At 42.3% G+C, this 22,235-nt stretch overlaps 1 protein-coding gene across 1 annotated transcript in view; it reads left to right on the forward strand.

Moving 5' to 3' along the window:
• The first annotated feature begins 9,455 nt into the window (after positions 1-9,455).
• ppm1lb (protein phosphatase, Mg2+/Mn2+ dependent, 1Lb) overlaps positions 9,456-22,235 on the forward strand; it is a 49,859-nt gene continuing 37,079 nt past the window's right edge. The window contains exon 1 of the mRNA XM_051665216.1: positions 9,456-10,134. Coding sequence (XP_051521176.1) covers positions 9,787-10,134 — 348 coding nt within the window. The 5' untranslated portion in view covers positions 9,456-9,786. The remainder of the gene's footprint in view (positions 10,135-22,235) is intronic.

Raw genomic sequence — 22,235 nt, forward strand, 5'->3', positions numbered from 1 at the left:
GAGTTTGGTGTTCCTTCACACAGTCGCCTTCAGCTTGCTCACTGGGGACAAATAATTATCATGTGTAGAGCCGAGGAGGGCGGGGCCGGGCTGGAATGAGACACACCCGGTCCGCAATCAGCCTGATGGGGCGCGCGAGGGATAAAGGCGGCCGGGGACGACAGTTCGAGAGAGATAGAATTGCAGGCAGCTGTACTGTGTGGTTTTTGGTTGTGTGTTTTGTTTAAGTTGTTTATTAAATTATTATTTATATTATTAAGCCGGTTCTCGCCTCCTCCTTTGAACCCCCCTTACACTGGTGCTGAAACCCGGGAAGGAGGAGGGATTCCCGTCGCAGAGTCCTCGACACTGCCGTCCACCCAGGGGAGCGCCGCTGCCATCCGACGGGGGACGGAGTAGCCCGACCACCCGGATGCGGGGAACGGCCGCCGTCCGTGAGGCGAGTGGGGACGGGACTCCCCGACTGCCTGGAGCGAGGGAGCCGCTGCCGGGGGCGGAGGAGTGCCCTGCCGTCCCCCGGGAACGTGGAGGGGTCGAGAGAAGACCGCCGTCCACGGGGGGAGGAGGGAAGCGACTCCCCGACCACCTGGAGTGGTAGGGCCGCTGCCAGGGGTGGAGGAGTGTCCCCACGGGACGCTGGGAACGCGGAGGGGCGTTCTGTCCGCTGGGGGTCGGAGGTCTGACTCAGGTCCGCCCAGGGAGGAGCGGCTGCAGTCCGCCTGAGAGGGTGGAGTAGTGATCGAGGACCACGCGACGGCGCATCAGAGAACCGGTGAGTTTCTTTTTTCTCTCTCTCCTCTCTCTCTCTGTCGCTCCGTGTTGGCCTTTCCCTCGCCATTTTGTTTTGTTTTTCCCTCCTGTCTCCTCCCAGGTCGAGGAAGGCGGGGATGACCCGCCGGCAGTCGGGGCATAAGGCACGCCCCCCCCCGGAGAGGAAGGGTGGGGGATGTACGTCATGCCGGGGGCTCCCCGGCCTGAGGCAACGCCGGGAGGAGTGTAGAGCCGAGGAGGGCGTGGCCGGGCTGGAACGAGACACACCCGGTCCCCAATCAGCCTGATGGGGCGCGCGAGGGATAAAGGCGGCCGGGGACGACAGTTCGAGAGAGAGAGAATTGCAGGCAGCTGTACTGTGTGGTTTTTGGTTGTGTGTTTTGTTTAAGTTGTTTATTAAATTATTATTTATATTATTAAGCCGGTTCTCGCCTCCTCCTTTCCACTGAACCCCCCTTACATCATGAAAATCATGTTTTTCGTGAAACTGCACAATAATGACTTTACGAGATAACAGCTTCATTCTCTGCATTATTTTGTGTAAAGCTGCTTTGAAACAACGTGTGTTGTGTAAAGCGGCATACAAATAAAAATGACTTGACTTGAAACGAGGTACGTAACCAACTCATATGCGGCCACCAGTACAGCTTGGTTGCAAAGAGATTTATCTTTGAGAGGGAGAATTTACTTTCCAAAGGGGAGAATATCTCTTCACTATCACACACTGCTCAATCTCTCCATGTTGACAGCAAAATTCTCAAAAGTATAGACAAAATGTTATTTAATTTCATTTGGAAAAATGGTATACATCAACAAGTCTGTTGTCATAAATACATATGAGAATGTGTAACGTATGCTGGAACTGCTGACAATGATGAGGACGTGAAGATGAAGAACCCAAGTGCAGTTTATTTACAGAGCGTGAACTCCAATAACCCTGACTACAAAACAAAACATGAACATGGACTTGACTTGTCTTGACTTGACTCGATTCAACTTGACTTGACAAACACATACAATACTCCACAAATAGACAATGCAAACATGAGGGCTTAAATACAAGACATGGGAGAACATAAACCAATGAAAACATGACACATGAACATGGAGGGAAAACAGAAAATCACATGACTAGGGAAACAGGAACACATGACATGAAACAGGAACTAACATTTCAAAATAAAAGACATGAATCAACAGAATACACCTGACATACCCCCCCCACTAAGGGGTGGCTCCTGACAGCCCAACACATAAACAAAACACGTAATACATGACATAATTCAAAGTTCTGTAGGGAGCTGGGGGGGGGGGGTGTCTTGAGGCGTGGGGCGTGGCGTGGCGAGAAAGGGCGAGGGGCATGGGACCAGGGCAAAGTCAGTGGGAGGTGAAGCCATGAGAGGCTCGAGGGGCGGAGCCATGGAAGGTGGAGCCATGAGAGGCTCGAGGGGCGGAGCCTTGGAACGTTGTGCCCGGAGAGTAGCCGAAGACTCGAAGGGCCAGGGTGGAGCCGATGGCAGGGAGGACCAAGGCGGTTCTGGAGGCTCGAAGGAGCAAGGCGGAGCTGAGGGATCAGAAGACTGAGGTGGAGTTGGTGGGACTGAGAACCAAGGTGGAGCCGTAGGGAAGGAGGTCCCCGGTGAAGCCGACAGATCAGAGGGACGAGGCGCAGCCAGAGGATCGGAGAGCCAAAGCGGAGCCAGGTGACCGACAGACCAAGGAGGAGCCGGAGGGACGAGGGACCCCAGCACAGCCAACAGGCTGAAGGACCGTAGTGGAGCCGAGGGAACGCCGAGCTGAGGCAATGTCGAGGGACCGACAGGCCAAGGCGAAGTCCAGGGCTCAGAGGGTCCAGGCGGGATCGGAGGACCAAAAGTTCCCCTTGCCTGCTCAGGAGAACTAAAGGTGGGTATAAGGGTGGGAAACATCTCCAGGTCCCACTGCTCAGGTGTGGCTGTGACATGGCATGGAGCAGGCTGAGGCGTCGCTGTGACGTGGCATGGAGCAGGCTGAGGCGTCGCTGTGACGTGGCATGGAGCAGGCTGAGGCGTCGCTGTGACGTGGCATGGAGCAGGCTGAGGCGTCGCTGTGACGTGGCATGGAGCAGGCTGAGGCGTCGCTGTGACGTGGCATTCTGGCTCGGCGGCGGCCATGTCGTGGAACTCTGGCTCGGCGGCGGCCATGTCGTGGAACTCTGGCTCGGCGGCGGCCATGTCGTGGAACTCTGGCTCGGCGGCGGCCATGTCGTGGAACTCTGGCTCGGCGGCGGCCATGTCGTGGAACTCTGGCTCGGCGGCGGCCATGTCGTGGCACTCTGGCTCGGCGGCGGCCATGTCGTGGCATTCTGGCTCGGCGGCGGCCATGTCGTGGAACTCTGGCTCGGCGGCGGCCATGACGTGGAACTCTGGCTCGGGATCCGCCTCCCCCACAGTGAACGGGGAACCGATGAATCGTAGGGCAAGGTCGATATATTGAGCCAGGCTGAGGGAACTGCGACTGCCAGGCATCAAAAAAGAAATGGACCCATTCAGTCCAAATCTAAAACAGTCCTTGAGGGCAACCTCATTAAAGTCTACCTGGCTGGCTAGACCGCAGAAGTCCTCAACATAGTCCTCCAGAGGACGATTCCCCTGACATAAGCGCAGAAGTAAAACTGCTGGGTACATGATAGGTCGAGTATTCTGTAACGTATGCTGGAACTGCAGACAATGATGACGATGACGAGGACGTGAAGATGAACCCAAGTGCAGTTTATTTACAGAACGTGAACTCCAAGAACCCTGACTACAAAACATGAACATGAACATGAACCGGACTGGACCGGACCGGACCGGACCGGACCCGACCCGACCCGACCCGACCCGACTCGACTCGACTCGACTCGACTCGACTCGACTCGACAAACACATACCATCACTTACAATACTCCACAAATAGACAATGCAAACATGAGGGCTTAAATACAAGACATGGGAGAACATAAACCAATGAACAAACAGAACTCATACAAGCTAATTAAACAATAAACCAATGAAAACATGACACATGAACATGGAGGGAAAACAGAAATCACATGACTAGGGAAACAGGAACACATGACATGAAACAGGAACTAACATTTCAAAATAAAAGACATGAATCAACAGAATACACCTGACAGAATGTTGGTCTCAATATGTTAGATTTTAATAACACTTTTAAAATTAAGTGGGCTAAACACTTCTTCAAAACCCCATCCTCTGTTTGGAACTTTATTCCACACCATATTTTCTCTCAGTTTGGTGGGCTAATTTTTTTTGTTGCTTTGTAATTATTATGTTGAAAAAATACCAGCTAAATTCTATAATATTCATGAGCTTTTCGCCTGATCATTGATATACAGTATAAACATAACTTTTATCCTCATAAATATTTTATTTGGAACAACATAAATATTTTATATAAGAACAAATCTCTCTTCCTCCAACACTGGTTTGATGCTGGCATGTTGCTTGTGAGTCAGTTATTTAAGGTACAAGGCCAGTTATTAACCAAAACAGAATTTCTTAATTGTTTTAATATTCCTATAACACCCAAATAATTTGCTATCATACTTGACGCCATACCAACTCACAAGAGGATACAACAACACATCAATAACTGCACATTTATTAAACATAGTGCATGTACTGCACACATACATGAACTAGCATTAGCCACCGTAAGTTAACCCCCATCGAATACTCCACTAATGTCCCTGTGGGTGGAGTCTCGCCTGCCAATACTTAGGTTGTGATTGGTTAACAGAAGACAGGTTCCCACACATCTCCATCCTTAAAGAAAAGAACATTCCATTTTCTTTTGATACATTAGAACATAAAGAACAATGCATGGTTCTTTTTTCAACATACACTTTCAGGATAACATCTCAAAAAACGACACAATAACCCCTTTTTTTACTAATAAATCCTCAAATCTTATAAATCCCTGTCTTAGTAGCACTGTTCATCTCAGTCCAGGTAACATTTTGGCATTTTAACACTGGAAGTTGTAATAGGTGGTGCAGTAGGTGAGATGGGCGCAGTCGGACCAACAGCAGGGATATTTGAGAGGTCAGTTTCAGTCTCAGAGGGTGGATAATTTTTTTTTTCACAGGTTCACTGCACCCAGTTGTAGCAGGTTGCATGGGCACAGCTTAAAGATATTTCCGTTTTGTGTATGATCTCAGTTCGGGTGCCTTGGTCAGCACCACAGCTGGCGTTTTCCTGGCTTTCTCACTGGCTTTGAGGAGAAGTTCCTCACCAGGAGGTAATTCGGGTAGGACCGGGCACAATGTATCTCACCAAAGAAGAACTTGTAGGCTTTATTTGCAGACTCATCTTTCCACTTGAGGCTGGAGTTTTGGCTCAAGAATTGGAAAGGTTGTTCTCATTTGTCGACCTGTCGATAGCTTGGCTGGTCTCAGTCCAGTCGCAGCAATGGGTGTTGCACGATAGCACAACAGTGCCATGTGTGGGACAGGTTGGCAAAGAATCCGCTTTGCAGTTTGGACCGTTCTCACAGCAGCTCCATTGGCTTGGGGAATGTGCGGACTTGAGGTTGTGTGGCGGAAGTCATAATCTTGACTGAATTGCTGAAATTCAGCAGAGGTAAACTGTGTGCCATTTTCAGACACAAACTCCATGGGAATACCCCATCTGTAGAACATGCTCTTTATTCTGCTGATGACTTGGTAGCTGGATGGTGTCTGCAGATGAGCGATTTCAATAACACACGAGTAGTAGTCCACAACTATCAGGTAAGTTTTGCCATTGAACTCGCATAAATCTGCTGCAACTTTGTACAAGGGAACAGGAAGGTGTCACTGGTCCAGTTCTCCCTATGGCCAGTCTGCCCCTGGCCAACCCATATTGTATCTCTCTGTGTAGCCTCCAAAATAGCATCTAGCTTGGACTGTGACACCTCTTTAGTGCTGACAAATGCCTCCACATATGCCTTGACCTCATCCTCCATCTCTGAGTGGTTGTGCTCTTTCAGAGGATTCCTAGAAAATGTGTCCGCCACTAATAAACATTTCCCCATGACATGCTTTGCTCTCAAATTGAAGCGCATCAAATGCATCAGCAAATACTGACACCTTGAAGCGGCTCGGTCAGTGTCATAACAGTTAATTAATGGGACCAGTGGTTTGTGGTCCATCTGCAGGCAAAAGTAATCCAAGCCTTGTAGATAGTGGGCACACCACTCACATGCCCACACTCTTGCCAGGCACTCCTTTTCTATTTGGCCATACCTGCATTTTGCTTCTGTAAGTGTTCTCGAGCAAAAAGCAACAGTGCGTATCATGTCCTCATGAACTTATGTCTGCACTGACCACTGTCGGTTACCTGGGATCGTAATATGCACAAGCTGGAGCTACAGATGGCTGGTGCTTTACTTTGTTTAGAGCTTGCTCATGGACCTCTGTCCACAGCCAGACTGCATCCTTTTTAGCAGAGCTGTGACTGGTTGGAGTTCTGTAGAAAGCCCAGGAACGAATTTGCCTAAATAACTGATCATCCCCAGAATTCCATTATGTTGGCGGGACTAAGCATGTCAGTCATTGCTTTTACATTTGTTGCATGAGGCTTGATGCCTTCCAGACAGATTGTTTGGCCAAAGTAATGCAGCTCGGATTTGTTGAAATTAGATTTATCATGGTTCAGTTTCAAACCGGACTCTTTGATTGTTTTTAGAACGACCTTGAGGTTCTCATCAAGCTCATTTTGATTCGTGTCATAAACAAGGATGTCATCCATGATGAGTACCATGCTCCTGTGCCCTTTGGAAAATTTCAGGAGGTCAACTGATTCCAAACGGTAGCCTGTTAAAACAGAATCGCCCCACTGGAGTTATGAATGTGGTCAATTTACACAGCTTTGGTCCAAAGGGATTTGCCAAAACCCTGAGGATGCATCTAGCATGAAAAATACACAGGCTCACTCGTGGGTGTGACTCAGTCTTCTGATACCATGTCACGAGAGGATGCACCAGTGGTTTGTGGTCCATCTGCAGGCAAAAGTAATCTAAGCCTTGTGGGAAGTGGGCACACCGTTCACATGCCCACACTCTTGCCAAGCACTCCTTTTCGATTTGGGCATTCTGTAAGTGTTCTCAAGCAAAAAGCGACAGCGCATGTCATGTCATCATGAAGCTGAAGCAAAGCGGTACCAAAGCCAAAACTGCATACATCTGCACTGACCTCTGCTGAGTCCATGCAGGCCAGGACGTGGGCTGTACGAATGACTTCGGGTGCGCTGAATTTGGACATTCTTATAGCTAATGTTATGTGGGCTCTTTCGTGGGTGCGACACAATCTTCTGACACCATGTCACGAGAGGATGCCCCAACATGTTGTCATTAACTGCACATTTATTAAACACAGTGCATGTACTGTATTTGTGCAGAACATAAAATAGAATTAGCCACCTTAAGTTAACCCCCACCAAACACTTCCTTAATGTCCCCTGTGGGTGGAGTCTCGCCTGCCAAAACTTAGGTTGTGATTGATTAACAGAAGACAGGTTCCCACACACTGGTGTTATAAGACTGCTTAGGAATACCCCCCATGCCTCTGTTTTACCTCCTCTGGATCCAGATGTCTGTATGGTGAGGAAAACCTGCTTTTCCTCAACTTCTAAAAGATCTATAATAATGATAATTTTATAATGATATTGTGTCAGTCCCAAATTTTATAGTTTATTGGAATGCATTTGTCTTTGGTTGGTGCCAAATAAATATATTAATTTACCAACCAAATAAGAAGTATGCTTTCGCATAATCCATCGAGTTTACCCTGTTAATGATCATTTAAAAAACGTTTGCCGTTTTCTAGTAAAGCTGTGGTTTTATCTCGCATTGAGTGTTCTTGTTTTGTTTCACTATTACAATGATCATTTAAAGAAATTTAGAAGAAATATTTACATAGATTGCTCTTTCTGTAAGCAGCACCCAGAGATATTGACCATTTGTTTTGCCATTGCCAATACATCAAGTTACTGTGGAAAGACCTTTCCCAATTGATAAACGAGAACATTGTAAAAGATTTGTATATATTCTGGAAAAATATTTTTGGGGGTTTTTCACCTAGGCCCCAAATGGAAAAGTCAAACTGAAAGACAAAATGTATTTAATTCATCGTTTTATTTTGTTAACAACGTTTTATGTACACAAATGTACATTTTCTAACCAGAAAACCATTTTGTATGTTCTGCTTGATGAACTACAACAGAACTTTAAAACTACTTCTAGGTCGCAGAATAGGAAAGCTATCAAAACCATTAATATTTGTAAATCCTCTGATCTTTTTCCTTTGATAATTGATTTATTTTTGAATATTTTGTAAAGTCTTATGTTTTAGTGTAATTGATATTAAATCTTTTTATAAAATGGTCATTCTATAATAATAGTAATACAAATAAATAATAAAATATAGCTGCGAGCAGCAATTAACGGGGTTCAAGTGGTTTAAGGCCTTTAAGCACATGCATAAAAAGGTATTATGTTTTATTTAGCAAGCATGTAACCACCTAGATCATAGATGGAATAGACCATTTACAGCCAATACAGGCAATTTACACCTATTGTCCGATCTCCATAAAAGTCGGCATGCTTGTTTAGAATCATATGTCGCATGTGCCAATTTCGAGTTTCTGTTTAGGAATTATGGGCTTATTTGTACACTTAACCACACCCATTTTCTAAATTAAACTGTTATTGCTACCAAAGGGTAAAGGGTCTTCGATTTCTTTCAAATTTCTCACAGACCTCTAGAGCCAGGAGTCGAACAGGTCCACCAAGTTTTGTGCCGATTGGCCTCCATTAACCTTGTCTAATAGGTACTCAAACTTCATTGGCCTATGGTGGCCATGTTTTTCAACATATTTGAATGTCCATATAGACACTGATGGCAGCTGAGACAAAGACAACAGGTCAATAGGATTAACCGTTTCATAGTTACAGCCAATTTCATGTTTTTTGGTATTACAGTGCCACCATGTGGCAAACCTTCTGGGTGACCAAAGATTAATCTTTTACATCAGCATGCCAAGTTTGGTGAAGATATCTTATTTCCTTCAAGAGTTATAGCCATTTACGTCAAATTGGCCAGTCCTACTTCCGATGTTTTTGCATACCGTAGCTAGCTCAAGTCGAAAGTTCAAACTTTTTTGATAACTTTTGATATTGAGACTCCATAGAATCGTTTGGCACTGGTTTGGTCCCGATCGGACGAAAATCCTAGGACTAGTTCACAAAAGTATGTTTTATGAAAAATCCAAGATGGCAGAACATTTTTATAGGCGGAAATGAAATCGGAGATATACGTTTTTTTTGGTTTGAGCCAAGGACTCCAGTGGTATAAAGCACTTGAGTCTACGACAAACGGTCGAGGAGTTATGAGCAGTTTCGTGTTTTTGATCGCTGTAGTGCCCGCATTGACTGATTTGGCCGAGTGTTTCTGAGTAGCGAGCAATACTACAACCATCTGACCAAGTTTCAAGTCTCTAGGCCTTACGGTTTGCTCTGCCCGATCAGTTTTATGGCGGAATAATAATAATAATAATAATCTTAACAATTACAATAGGGTTTCAGCGCTAAGCGCTTGAACCCCTATTAAATAAAAGGGCAGCACACCGAGAAGTTGCGGTGTCGGGACTTTTATTTTGACAGGTTGTTTGCTGTAGTAGGAGGCGCGCGCGCGTGTGTGTGACTGCAGCTGTGACGTCATTCACGCACTGACTGACAGTATCTGTCATACCGTTCACTGACGTTGAGTCTTTGTCTTTTCTCCATCCTACACACACACACACACACCTTCTGATGTGATATCAGCTCATTTCTGCAGGAGCCGCGAGCACGAGCGATGCGCGCACACGACACCTGCACGACTCGGCGTTCATAGAGGGAACATCATTGTCAGTCGTATCTCAGTCTAGTTTTTGAAGATAAAGAATGTATTTCTTGTTGTAAAGGGACACCCCACAGTTACTGGAGGACATGACTCTTCTGTCTCGCATCATGCGCTCTGTGTTCCTCCGTCCGGAGACTCTGTTCCTGCTGTGTGTCAGTCTGGCTCTCTGGAGTTATCTCTTCCACACGGATGAAGTGAAGACTATCGTCAAGTCCAGCAGAGACGCCGTGAACATGATGAAGGGGAAGGTGGTGGAGATGATCCAGAATGATGAAGAGTTCAGTAACACATGGCAGTACAGGAGTCACAGTGCTGCAGTGTACTCGATTCAGGGCAGGAGGGAACACATGGAGGACCGATTCCACATCCTCACCGACACACTGAACAAGAGCCATCCGGACATCTATGGGGTGTTTGATGGGCACGGGGGACAGGTACACACACCTGCACATAGGACACACTAACAGAAAGTGCTAATACATTATTGTAATCTTAGCATACATATCATCATACAGTGTATTTTCTTTTTGATTTTCAGGACGATAATTTAATAGCTAATATCCATGAAGCAACAGTTTTAATTTACTGAAAAAGGCTGACATTGGAGCATTTCTGTATATCAATTCATGAGCTAACTAAACTATAACTTTAATGCTGCCATTCATTTTGCATTGTTAGATCACCTTCTACACATGAAAACACAATTCAAATATTAATCATAATAACTCACTTTCTTCACAATACTAAACGATGGGCACAAAAGTGACCCTTTGCGGCTCCTGACGGTGATTTTGTGAGAATTTAAAGTTTAACTGCAGCAGTACTGCACGTGCTGAAGAGGATAATTTTGGTTGAGTACCTACTGTATATATAAAAGTACCTCCACCACAGGACGTATTTTAAGAATGCACTAAAGTGCTTAATATGTGTTTATTTAAACCTTTGGCAATTGAATTCTTAATGGAGATTAAATATTCATTCTTGCAGTGAAATAGGACACGAGAATGACCTAAATGTATCATATAGAGGTGGACAGATAGTGGATTTTGCCGATACCAATAACCAAGGAGGTGGAAAAGACAATTGTTTTTTTTCACGATTTCTAGAATAATAAAACATTTATTAGTCTTTCTTTACTATGACAGGCACAGACATTGAGGCAGTTTATTGTGCAATCTAAATCCCAATAATAACCAGAAAAATGTACATTTGGGGCATAACGTGGGACTTTTAACTATATACAAGCCGAAAACACATCGTGAACTAGGCCCCGTTACGATGCTCTATATGTAAGTATTTACAAAATTAAGCTTTTTATAGCTTATATATTCACAAGATGAATAGTGTATATATATATATATTTCACCAGATGAGGTTTATTAGTGAGGAATACATTTTTTTTTAAGACCTGGGCAACTATCGGCAGAGATTTTTGTCAAATATCGATAGTCCAAAAAGCAACTATCGGCACCAATGAACTTGTTAAACCGATGTATCGTTCTACCTCTAATGTGATATAAGTCATTGCTTCTCAACCAGCGGACCTCAAGATGATTCAAAATAATAGTTTAAAATAAGTTTAATAACCTGTAATATAATAATTTAACTTGCTGTACTAAATTAAAAAATGCCAAAAAAGAGCTAAAAATCAAGATGTACAATGTGTAAACTGACATATTATTTTAATTCAATAATTGTTTGTACTGGAACAATGGGGGTCCTTGGGGTCAAAAGGTTAAGAAAGGAGAACCACGGGACCTGGGTATCTCAGCGAGTAAAGATGCTGACTATCACCCCTGGAGTCGCTAGTTCAAATCCAGGGTGTGCTGAGTGACTCCAGTCAGGTCTCCTGAGCAACCAAATTGGCCCGGTTGCTAGGGAGGGTAGAGTCACATGGGGTAACCTCCTCGTGGTCGCTATAATGTGGTTCTCGTTCTCGGTGGGGTGCGTGGTGAGTTGAGCATGAAGCCTCCAGACGCGCTACATCTCCGCGGTAACACGCTCAACAAGCCACGTGATAAGATGCGCGGATTGACGGTCTCAGACGCGGAGACAACTGAGATTCATCCTCCGCCACTCAGATTGAGGCGAGTCACCACACCACCACGAGGACTTAGAGCGCATTGGGAATTGGGCATTCCAAATTGGGGAGAAAAGGGAGAAAATCCCAAGAAAAAAAGAAAGGAGAACCACTGTTATACAGTATAATGTGATAATCAGGACAATTGTGATCAACAGCAATGAAATATTGTACACTGTACTACACGGAGTATTTAACATCGTCAGCTTTATTGTTGTTTAGAAGCAATAATGCAAAAAAGCATCGTATATTTGACTCCGTTTGTGCTTTTCATATTTAAACGAATAGATCAGCCAAAAATTACAATTCTAGCACTTAAAGTAATGTGAGCCCCTGTGAACTGTCTTTTCTCATGCACTCATGAATGATCATGAAAAATGACTTAAATTTTGGGTATGCTGTCAAAGACTTGGAATATGATGCATGAGTCACACTAACTGCTGATGTGATATTTTTGGGTCCCAGTGAAACAACATGAGGGTGAGTAAATGATGACAGAATATTCATTTTGGGTGATTCTCCCTTTAAGAAAGAAAAGTGCACCTGTGTTTGAGTTTCACAATGACACACACACACACATGTCTGCTTTTGATTTACAAGATTTCTAGTGTATGATGCCATTTCCACTGGTCAAACTACACTGAAACCATCTGTACTTCATTTTCTACTTTCAGGGCGCACAACTTTGATCTGTGTGTGCCAGTTTGAGTCTGATTTGAAATGTTTCTAAAAGTGAACGGCTCTCTTTCTGCATCAGACTGAAGTATTATGATGTAGCCTGTTTTGCCGTGTTCTCATTTGTGTGTATGAGGATGCATGACAGCAGGTCCTGTAGTGAGAGAGGCTGATACACGACACATGACTTCATCACAGGCTCTTAAATCAATTACAGTCTTCTCAACACATCAGTGAAAGAACATATTTTGGTTGTGGGTGGATGGAGATTACAGTTTAAGACACTTTGGAGTCTCCATGAAAGACAGAAAGCCAAATCTGTTTACCTTCACAAATATTAAAGGATTAGATGAACAAACTAGTGAACTACTAACATTGTCAAATGTGTTTATTTGTCTCTTACTCAACCCTCAGTGTGGTGGAAGTCAGAGCTGCATAGTAAAAGCAGTGGTGTGATATTGATTGATGTTTGTTGCTCTTTTTCGGTCTGCTTATGAAGTAAAGCTTGAACTGATGAGAGAGACACTAAACGTGTGTCTTTCTCACATCGAGGGCTGGACGATATGGCTCCAAAAATTATATCTCGATAATTGTGCATTTGCTCAGAAATGACATAAAAGTGAATTTAAATCAGAGGAACCATCATTTCATCCAAACAGCCACTGTAAGCAAGCAGATCCAAAACATTTAATGAAATAAAATTAGTGTTAAAATAATTAAGGCATGTGTTTTTTTACTAAATAAACATAAGAATGGCATTTAATGTAATATGCTCCTTTATAGGCTTGGGATTGATAATCAGAACATTTTCTCTATGATTGTCGATATATATCAGGATTTTTTCAGATATAAATGGGGCTGCTGATTGCACAATAGTCTTTGTCTCTTCAAACATTTTTCTCAATACGACTTTGGTAAAGTGTGAGCGGCAGGGTAAATTAAAATCAGTCGCAGACCGGACGCGTCTGGCGGATTTTCTATGAAGGTACACACAAACCGCCGCTCAGTGTCTGGCATAGTTTTCCATTAAATTTGACCCAAATCATTATCAAAGGACAAAGGGTATTTACTGTAGTCATCGCTGGATGATATAGTGTGCATATGTATCTTTCATAGAGCCTCCACAATGTATTTTCAAGGCTACACACTAATAATTTCTAATCGTTCAGTTTGCGCATACACTAACCTGCAAGTTCATCAACCTCACTTTTTCATTCTTGAAGAAATACAAAAACCTTCGTAACTTTTGTGTGTATGGTGACTAGATTCACAACTGCTACCTTCCGCATCGACACGTCCTGTTTGTGATACTTGTGTCTTGTCCGACCCGTGATCGGCTTCAGTAAATGTCATATCAGCCCCTTGTGGTGTCCCAACACTGTTATACCACACTAGAAGTCGCCCGATTTTGCCGATAACGATAACTAAGGTGGTGGGAAAGGCCGATTACCGATTATTCAACCGATAGTTTTTCTAATTGATTTATAGAATGTTTTCTTTATTATGGCAGGCAAAGAGTCCTAAATGAATAAAATCCCAGATGCAGTGTTTTTATTCAACCAAAATCTCAATAATAACTAAAAAGAAATTAGGCTTTGGTACATAATGTGGGACTTTTAAGTATAAACAAGCCTGAAACACACTGGGGACTCTTATTTTGAAATTACCAAAAAAAAAATATATAGTTGCTTTTTTGAAAAATCTGTGGAAAATTGCTGATAACCAGAAGTTTAAAAAAAGCAACTATCAGCACGATTAATCGGTAAAACCGTTATATATCGGTCTACCTCTACACCAGACTACATTAAACAGAAGACCAACAGACAGTGAGTAGGAAAGCACGCAAATTAGGCTTTTAAATTAAATACCAGCTTATGTTAATATATTGATTCCTCAAAAACATATTGAGAAAATAGTGTGCCGATTAATAATATATATATCAATATTTTATGATATGCCTATTCCATTGCAACAGTAGAGTAATAAAAATATGTTCCCTACATATATATTTACAAAATATTTTTTTGTGATTGAACGGTGTGCCAAAACTTATTTTGAAAACCTTTTCAGTATTATTTATTATTGTCTAGTCAGGATTGTTATTACAATATGATATTGAGTTATAAAATCATGATTATGGTGTTATTATGTTTATTTGTGCAGCCCTGGAGCATCGTGAACTTAGTCTAATGACTCGCTCTTCAGTTGCAAAATAAAAAGCGCATTGAAATCATTGTGATAATATTGTGAGTATTCAATATATCGTACAACCCTACTGTCCTTGAGTGTCTCCATCACAGCCCTTTCAAAAGCACTTTACTGGTGGCAAAACTACTCGTAAGATTCTTGCGGCTCTCGGGTGGTGAAGAACCTGTATGAAGTTATATTTCTGTCAGATGTCGAGAGTGCATGCATGTAATGCACGAGTGCGAATCTCTCCGCTCACACGTGTATTTCCTTTTTCTCTCGCACAAAACTAGACACGTGCTCTCAAATATACTCTGCTCTCTTGTGAAATCTCCCTGCTCACGCTCAAAGAGTGACTGTGCACACCCCTGTGTACGTGCATAATTCATATGAGATTGTTGATTCAATTGGTCCATCATCTAGTGACTTCAGGTGAGAAATCCAGGTTCCGGTTCGGTTCTCCTTCAGCCAATAAGAATGCATATCTGAGGTAGCATTTTCATTGGTCAGTCCTGAAGCCCATTCTGACTGGTTGATAACTTTTGACAAATTTAAATCCAAGAGTCAAGAGAAGGCAATCCGAGAGCAAGTGCTCAGAGAGATTTGTTGTTTTTGGGGGGGATTTTCCCCCTTTTTCTCCCAATTTGGAATGCCCAATTCCCAATGCGCTCTAAGTCCTCGTGGTCGCATAGTGATTCGCCTCAGTCCAGGTGGCGGAGGACGAATCCCAGTTGCCTCCGCGTCTGAGACCGTCAACCTGTGCATCTTATCACGTGGCTTGTTGAGCGTGTTGCCACGGAGACATAGCGCGTGTGGAGGCTTCACACCATCCACCGCGGCAACCACGCTCAATTCACCATGCGCCCCACCGAGAACAAACCACATTATAGTGACCACGAGGAGGTTACCCCATGTGACTCTACCCTCCCTAGCAACTGGGCCAATTTGGTTGCTTAGGAGACCTGGCTGGAGTCACTCAGCACGCCCTGGGATTCGACTAGCGAACTAGCGAACTCCAGGGGTGGTAGCCAGCGTATTTTACCACTGAGCTACCCAGGCCCCGCTCGGAGAGATTTGTGAGTGCACTGGACACGTTTTGAACGCGCACAGTCACTCTCTGAGCGCGAGCAGGGAGATTTTACAAGAGATCCGTATATATTTAAGAGCGCACATCCAATTTTGTGCAAGAGAAGTTAGTGCTTGTGCATTTCATGGATGTGCTCTTGCATTGCATGCATGCACTCTCAACATTTGACAGTATTATAATGAACCTGCAGCACCAGTAGCAACCGTGAACAGTGTGGCATTACTAGTAAACCGTTCTGTGGTGAGCTTTTGTGTCAATGTGTGAGTGTTCGGATGAGCATGTGTATCAGCAGATTTGCGTGGGCAAAGTGACAGCAGGAGGGCATGATTCTCAGTCCATCATGCGTTCTTCTTTCGTTGATTGAAAATTTTTCTCCTTCATTTAGACCTCTACAGATAACAAACATCACATTTATTGGAATGGCTTTGGAATGGAAAGCGTTCACCATATCCTGGAGTTCAGATAGTTAATGACTACGTTTGCATGGACACCAGAAAGTGTCTTATTGTGAGAAAGCAGCGTTCGGGTTTACATGTACTGTATAAGTGCTGTTCTCTTTACACTCGTATACATGCAGCTCGGTCAGTAAGCAGCTTTAGCAACCTAATTTCCCCGTGACACTTGTGTAAACAACAAACATGGTATCCGAGAAAGACTTTGCTATTTTATTCTCTGTTGCTTTGCTTTATTTCCTGATATTCCAGAGTTGTTGCTGTGTTTGTTTCATAACCTTTCTATTGCGACCTGCAACGGAATTGCGCTGCATTAGTGGGGCTTCCCTCTTACACAAAACTCTGGGATTCCCTCAATGTATGAGCGCATATACACGAAAATGAGGGACTGTCTATATTTTACATCAGTGGGTATAAATGGGTATAGTTTATAATGTATGTGCTTTTCCCACTGTACTCCCAGAAATGTTGAATTCTTTCCGCTGTGTTGATTTGTTGTTGGGCTCCACCCTATGACCATTGTTATTCGGTCTGTTCACGCACATGTCCTCTAGGAGAAACCTAGGTGTGTTAAACTGCTTTCTCTTAATCACCTAAATGGCGTAAGGAAATTGCCATTCTCGTTTACATGACGTGCAGAAACCTTGGAATAAACCATTTTCTTTAGTGCATTTAAACGTGGTCATTACTGCATTCAGCGCTTATTCATTGCAGGGCTCCAGACTGCGACTAAATGTTCATGTTTTGCTACCATCTTCTGATGCGACATAATTTTGTTAGGTCACATTGGATGCGAAAATTAATTTACCCTATCTTATTGATTAAGTGCTGCCAATTTTCAAAACCAAAATGAAACAGTGCTACCAGGTTAAACCATTTTGACCGTTCAGCTGGGCTATAATAGAGTGTTGAGAAGACGAACCGGGATGTTCATTAAATATTTTCCTATCCAATTGTGTTATCTGACACTCCCAATGTAAAGGAGACCTTTAAAAATGAATGTGAGTGATTGTGTTTTTGTAATCAGATCTCACTAGAATTGTGCACTTAATCAGAGACTTCTTATGTTGAGTGTTATTTCTCATCATAAGCACATGTGTCTTAAGCGGTTCCTCTAAAGATCTCACTCCGTGTCTGCCGAGCACATGTTTGGACGCTGTCGTCTGATGGAATTCTTCAGTGTTATGCAGATGCTGCAGATCCGTCTGACGCTGCTATAAAATCCCAGAAAATGAAATGCGTGTGTAAGGTATGCAAGTTGTCCTGACCCTGTGATGACCTCAGATCAGAGGTTGATTTGTGCAGCACAATAAGATGTTGTGTTCAGTCCAATACTCAACACACTCCTAATCAATACATGCCCTGCAACCTGATCTTAGATGCCACTCAGTGAGTCCAGAAATTATACAGAAGAAATCTGATTATCTCATTAAATCTCATTATTTTGTGCTGTAACATGAGTGCATTATTATTGTATCATATAGTCCTTCAAGTCAAATGAACAGTTTACATTTATTCATTGTTGCTTATCCACACCATTATAAATAAATAAACATCAGTCATGTGAATAGTTTTTAATACAACAAAATCAAAATCAAGTTTACTGAAAAGGTAAGCTGCAATGTGCACGTGTTTTTAGTTTTATAAAGAACTCGTTGTCTTATGTCATTTAATTTCTCACATAGGCTGATTTATTTTTATGATATTGATCATGATCATAATTGATCATGGCACAGGAGCATTCTACTGCCAGTGTGAAGTCAAATGTGTCCAGCGTTTCTCTAAACATGACATGTGAGAATGCAGCAACACAAGACTGTTGTGACTCAATTCAACAGTGTTAATGACGCACTGCCCGCTCACGATACACATCGGTAAAGGTGAAACTCTGTCATCTTTAGGATTAGGACTTTTACTAGGGCTGTCAATCGATTATAATTTTTTATCAAATACATTATGTACCGATTAATCGAATTAATCACATACCAATATTTACTGAGAAAGGCCCCCTAATAAAGGTAATTTAGAATAATTAAAATAATTCTAAATATAATATATAGACCTAGTTCATGGAATTTACATACAGGTCGAGGGCATGAATAATAGCATGACTAATTTTTATTTTTCATATAATTTCACACGTTTTTAGTAATTAACGTGTTAAATTGACAGGCCTAGTTTTTACTGGACATTGTGTCCGACAGTGAATTTGTCAGACATTGGGATGTTTTAATGGTCAAAAACTGCCATTTGCTGGCTAACAAAAACCTGCATTCTCTAGCAGGGCAGTGATGTGTGTGTTTGACTGGTTCTGATTACACTTGTGTAAGATTAGCAAAAGACTTCCCAACAGTTTTAAATCAGGTTGTCAGATTCTGAAAGCAGAGCCAGAAGACACCACAGGACTGATTCCAGCACATTTCAGATGGATGCTTGTGTGTTCATGAACACAATCATATCTGATTCTGAAGCAGCAGTGTAATGTTATCAATGTGAGGAGCAGGTGAGATGACGATTGTGATTCTTCAGGCATGTTTGGAAAGAGATGAACAGCAGAGACAAACATTCACCCTTCTGTCAGTATCTTGATCACGTCTGTCGTTCTCAATGAAAGGCTCAAGGCGGCTTTATTTACTTCCTCAAAAGCGCTGAATTTGGCACAGCTTTTTACATCAACTCTGTGCCCAAAACATTAAAGAAGTGGATAGTTCAGACTCAATTCTGATTGCATGAGCCGTGTGTGAAGCCGTCGTAAAATGACTGTAAACAAGCATCTGTGAGTTCAGAGTCTATATTAAAGGGGTCACGAAATGCTCTTTTTTTATTATTTTATTATGTTCCCTGAGGTCCACTTATAATGTTAGTAATGTTTTTATGCACCAGACAATCATGATTTAGTTATAAATAATAATTTTCCACCCTATCTCTGGTCCTATGTCTGAAACGCTCTGTTTTTAGCTCTCTGGCCCTTTAAGAATTCAATGTAAACACCCACTGTTCTGACTGGCTAACATCGTGCAGCCCCTCCAATACAGCCATATTTGAAATTCAGTGTGAAGAAAATGAACAAACTCCACACAACATTAAAACTACATTTCATGGTTAACACATAACATAAAGTGTAACAAAACAAAAAAGGGAATAATTTGAAAAACAACGTTTCGACCCCTTGGGTCTTCACCAGGCAGTAAAACATCAGGTACTGAAGGCCTATATAAATACTCACACCTGGCAATGGGTGTGGGCAGCAAACAAGCAAACAGTTACCCAATGAGGACATTCAACAAGTCAATTATCCTATCTAAAAAGCAATCATCAGTGACCTACAATAAAGGTCATATAATACCACCAATTATACCAATCCTAAAAAGCTAGTATCACAGCAACAATTCATTACAAAGGCAAATTCAACTTTACAATTATATTAAAACCAGCAACATAAACAAACAAGCATAGGAAACCAAATTTACATGACACTTGAGCAAATTACGTTGCAAAGAAGTTCATAATTCATAATATTCAAACAAGTAAAGCATCCAAGGAGAAAAAATAATATATATATATATTTTTTTTAAATCAAAATCTAAATTAAGCCCTTTTGGACAGAGGGTAAAATGTTTCTCTCTGTAAGAGGAGTTTTTGACATCACCTCCTCTTCTAGATATCTTAACCTGTTCAATCCCTGCGTATTGAAGAGTAGACAAATTATGCTTAAATTGATTAAAGAGAACAGCAATGTGTTTTTTTTATTATTTTTTTTTGTTTGTTTTTTTATCATTAAGTCGTATATTGCTTCTATGTTCATCAATGTGTGTTTTTAAACTCCGCTGTATTTTTCCAATGTAAGCCAAACCACATGGACACTGTATCATATAAATTACATTTTTGGTACTACATGAAATTACTCCTTTAATTTTTAGTTGTTTACCCGAATGAGGATGACTAAAAAAATGACATTTTGTTGTGAAATTTGTAGGGTAAAAACTATGACCATGTAAATGTATTTTTATCAGTAGGTTTTCTATAAAGATCTGTTACTAGGGGAGTCACGTGACCATGCGAGGTTCGGACGTGTGAACAGCGAGCTCTGCGCACTTTGCTAGTTTTGATACTTTTAATGATATAAACCGGTAAGATTTGATCCAAAGCAGACTTGGAGCATGTCTGGGAAAAGTTGGAGGATATGGAAAATCGTAGTCGGCGGAACAATGTCCGAAATGTTGGAATTCCTGAGCGAGCAGAGGGTCAGAATATGGTGTAATTCCTGTACAGACTCTTTCCGAGTCTGCCCGACATAACAGGCTATAAGCTGGAAATCGAGTGAGCTCACAGAATTCCGGCTCAGAGATTGGCTGAGGGAGACAGGCCCCGATCAATTCTGGCCAAATTTCTGAGATCATCCAATAAAGATCCCGTGTTATGTGAGGTGAGGAGCAAAGGAAGGCTTTCTTGGAAGAACCACAACATTTTCTTGTTCCCACACTTTGCGAATTCGACGAGAGAATCGTGATCGATTCAAGGAATGCAAGAAACTCTTACATCAACGGAAGATCACTTTTGCACTGATGTTTCTGGCCAAACTGAGAATAGATGCTAAAGATAGCCGCAAAGTATTTACATACCCACAGCAAGCGATGTCCTTCATTAAGTCGATGGAATGAGTAAGTCACTGTGTGATTCTCACGTTGCAGCTGTGTGAGCCTGACTCACTGAACATTCACTTGACCATCCAAGGAAGCTGGGCGCCTTCTTTGTTTCTTTTTGTGCTGGTTCCGCCTAGCGACTGGAGTTTGTTTTGTATAGTAACACTCCTCTGGGACAGTGTTGTGGATGAATCTGCACATTCTTTCTGCTTATGCCTCCTATTGGTTGGAGTTTGTTTGTGGAGTATTTCTTGCAGGACACTGTAGCGATTGGGTCATTTGTTGCACTCGTGTAACAGTTGAATGGGCCGGCTCACTGAACATTCGTTTGACTGCCCGAGGAAACTGAACAGCTTTTTTTGTTTTTTTTGTGCTGGTTCTGCTAGCGGCTAAAGTTTGTTTTGTGGAGGAACACACCTTCGGGACAGTTATGTGGATGAATCTACTCGTTCTTTGTGTTTATTCTGCCTATTGGCTGGAGTTTGTTTAATAGATTTTCTTCTGTTATGTAATTCTGTCTCACAAAATTTGTATAGAAACACCGGACCTGATCAGTCCGACGGCAAAGTTGTCACGGGGGCTCTCGAAGGTGTACATGGACTGTATGAGTTTAGAGGGATGGACAACGGTTGGCGCTGTCGTGCGTGAGGTTAATGAGCACGTTTTTCTTTTTTCTGTTTGTTTGATTCTGGGGGACGTTCAGGGTTTGATTGTTGCAATGTTGGAATGTGGTCGTTATAATTTTATTTTTGACACACAATCTATTTTTTCTAATATGTCAAAATGTCGAATGTTGGTATGAGTGGATTGTCTCCCTCCACGTGGAATGTAAATGGGTTGGGGCACCCCATAAAAAGAAGGAAGGTTATTTCTCTTCTTAAATGTAAGAAATATGATATAGTATTTCTTCAAGAAACACATCTTTCCTCGCAGGAAGCTGAAAAATTTGGGAAGACATGGGGTGGAGATATTTTCTCTCCTTGTTTTATGACACACAACGTGCACCCAACACATTTCATCTGAATTTATTAAACTGTTCACTCAAGCAGCACCATAAACAATCAAACAGTCATGACATATGAAACATTCGTGAATGGAATTGGTTACTTACTTTTATCATAGTGCTTTTGCTGGCGTTTTATAAAACTCTGCTTCATGTGGTTCCTATGAACACCCCTTACTTGCGGTGAATCTCGTGAGATGTGTTACGTTCCAATGTCTGTGATGTTTTTCACTGTCACAGACACTTCCCATTGGTTTTACTGCAGACATACCCCCAGGCCCGGACTGGCCATCAGGAGTGGCATTTTTACTCATTTATTTACTTATTTTTATATATATATATATATATATATATATATATATATATATATATATATTATTGCCACCCAAGTGATTTCTGAATTTAAAC

This window comes from Myxocyprinus asiaticus, chromosome 31, assembly GCF_019703515.2.
Source record: "Myxocyprinus asiaticus isolate MX2 ecotype Aquarium Trade chromosome 31, UBuf_Myxa_2, whole genome shotgun sequence".
Lineage (NCBI taxonomy): Eukaryota > Metazoa > Chordata > Actinopteri > Cypriniformes > Catostomidae > Myxocyprinus > Myxocyprinus asiaticus.